A 2,761-nucleotide genomic window follows, 5' to 3' on the forward strand; every position below is an offset into this window, starting at 1 on the left:
CTAGAGTGTTTCAGGTCTGATCTCCTTGTTTTTTTTTTTTTTTTTTTTTTTTGTCACCTATAATTCAGCATGTCTCTCAAAAACACATTCAAGTCCTGAAAATAAAATGCAGAACAAATGTAACCAAATGACATCATTCTTCTGAGTGACATCTGAGGGCACATGGATCCCATGACCCCATTAAACAGGGTTGTAACCTACTATTGTCCCTTCAGGGGCAAAACTGGAGGCACCCAGCACAGAGCATTGCTTCTGCTAGCAGGTATCAAACAAATATTTGTTGAATTAAGTATCTTATCTGCCTAGTTAATAGGTTAGAAGACTATCAGCCCTTTTATCAAAACTACCACCTTTATTTTCATTCAAACTCCTCTTAAAATTCAATTCCATTAAGGCTTTTTAAATGCATACTAGCAGCAAGGAATTTACTTAAATGAAAAAAGAAAAAAAAAAAAAAAAAGCAAAACTACAAGCTCCCACCTGTGCAGCCATGACATGCTATTGTTCCAACCAGAGTATATTATTTAACTTGGATGACAAGCTCAGGGGGTAAAGACCCCATCTTTCAGAATACACAGCCCTGAGCTCACTGGGAGTTCTCGATAAATAACAGCAGCGAGAAATGCAGTGAAGGGACCTGTTTTCATTATTTATTTTTCCCATTCCAGATTTTTGGCAGCATATGTTTATCCCTTGCTTGATTTCCAAGGGGCAACTCTCTCTCAGGAGCTCCCCTGAAGATGGATAAGCAGCTCTGCGATTTTCCCTGCCCCTCCCCATTCCCATCCCAGCACAAGTAGAAACACAGGATGGAGCCAAAATGTGGATTCTGAGTGCATTCGGGATGCTGCTGGGTTTGGAAGGAAACCGAGTCCTCCAGGACCCAATAGGTAGATGCAGTCAAGAGAAATGTTTTGGTTCCACATGTCGACACAGCTGTCAGATGGCAAAGCTTGGACTTCCACCATTATTACCTGCTGTGGGCCTCTGAGTCGTCTTGTCATTAACCCCAGAGACCAAGTATACCTAAAGCTTGACACAAAGTAATATTTGGGGGTGGGGTGGGGTACTTTCAAGACTTTTGACAGAGAAATGAAGGCAAGGATTTTGCCAAACTTGAACCATTTGAGTATAAAGGTGTATAAAGAGAGCTATTAAATATTAAATGATAACATGTATAGCAAGACTAAGTCATTTAGGGAGCAATGTGTGCTATTTATATGTTTTAAAAAACTATCCCTATGATGAAGATGTTATGTGCCTGTCCCAGCTGACAGGCAGAAAGGAAGAAACAAGTGAGCGATCTAAGGAGTCTTCCTTCCTGGACACTGGGGCTAATATTTGATAAGATGTGCATTTGCAGAGAATCGGGTGGGTGGGGGTGTCCTTCTAGACACATATTAACACACCTTAGGGCCACTGCTCCCCTGTGCCCTGTTGGTAACAACAATTGCACCCGCACAACACATTTTCCAAGTGGAGACTTCTCTCTGACTCATTTTATACCCATACAATGGCAACACCTGTAGCCGTTAATTTCTGCTCTTTGATTTCTGTCCAGTTATAAAGGAGGCTCTCAGCAGGCTCCCCTCTCAGGAGCCATATGTGGAGTCGATGTGCCAGCAGCCTTGGAAGGGAAACGGCCTCCGGAGAAGTGCACAATGGCTCCATAATCCCCATCCACTGGACCCTCTTGAACTGCTGCTTTATTATCCAGTCAAAGAACTGCCAATCTCAAGATTCAAGCCGTGGCCGCCCTGGGAGCCCTGGGGAAACCTGTCTCGTTTGCCTGCTTCAGGCACAGCCCAGGGGTGGTGCCAATGAGCCCCGCAATGTAGTCCAGCAATCGGGAGCCCAGGGACTGCCTGTAGCACCCCAACACTTTCCCTTGCTCTCCCCTCCAGGGTGAGGCTTTTTACCCACAAAGCCGCCTCCTGCCTCCCCAGTGTCTCCCGGAGCTGGAGACCACAGCAACCCTCAACCCAGCCACAGCCCCGCCCCCTTGCGCAGGGTCGTGCTGGGGGTGCTGTGAGCGGCTTTCTCAGGCTCGCATTTATTTACCCGGGTTGAGCAGGCTCCCAACTCTTCAGACCTCATCGTCTGGGTTGCGGAAGGGGGCTGAGTGGGGGCACAAAGGCTGGGGTGTGGCAGCGAGCCCTTTAGGTTCAATGGCTTCTCTGCTGAGGGCACTGTTTGGTAACTGTATTGACCAAGAGAGTCAAACCCACATGCCTGCTGCGACTGCACAGCAGAGATGAGTCTGGGGAAGCAATTAGGGAAAGGGGGCTGCGTGGGGGAGACTCGGGCTCAAACAAGCGTCCACAATTGAGAGACGGATAGCAGTGGGATGCAGTTAGTAGAGTTTGGAGCCCAACTCCAATCCTGCCCACCCCCTTTGTACACTCTCCCTCTGGGGACCCCAGGCTGTGCCTTAGAGTAGCCTGAGGTCTCAGGGAGTGTGCTCCTAAGACCTGATAAATGTCACCCGGATCTCTCCCTCCCCCGCTTTCCCGCGGTGCCTCGGCGGTGGCTCCCCGGCTGCAGCGCTCCCAGCCTGGCCCCGGGAGTAGGACTTACGCAGTTGGGAAGGATCAACTCGAAGTCCCAGCTGCAGCTCTTGGCGCGCGCCTGGATCTCACTCATCCTGAAGAGGCAGAGCGCTGTGGTGGCGGGGGAGCGCCCCTCCTGGCCCTCTCCTGTGGCCGCGCTGAACACGCCCGCCCAGACGTCCAGGGCCTCCACCAGACTAGAGGAGAGGAGC

General features: G+C 49.8%; 1 protein-coding gene across 1 annotated transcript in view; it reads right to left on the bottom strand.

Moving 5' to 3' along the window:
* Plxnc1 (plexin C1) overlaps positions 1-2,755 on the bottom strand; it is a 147,043-nt gene extending 144,288 nt beyond the window's left edge. The window contains exon 1 of the mRNA XM_015482588.2: positions 2,578-2,755. Within this exon, the coding sequence (XP_015338074.2) occupies positions 2,578-2,643 (66 nt within the window). The 5' untranslated portion in view covers positions 2,644-2,755. The remainder of the gene's footprint in view (positions 1-2,577) is intronic.
* Positions 2,756-2,761: the final 6 nt, after the last annotated feature.

The sequence above is a fragment of the Marmota marmota genome, unplaced genomic scaffold, assembly GCF_001458135.2.
Source record: "Marmota marmota marmota unplaced genomic scaffold, marMar, whole genome shotgun sequence".
NCBI classification, from domain to species: Eukaryota; Metazoa; Chordata; class Mammalia; order Rodentia; family Sciuridae; genus Marmota; species Marmota marmota.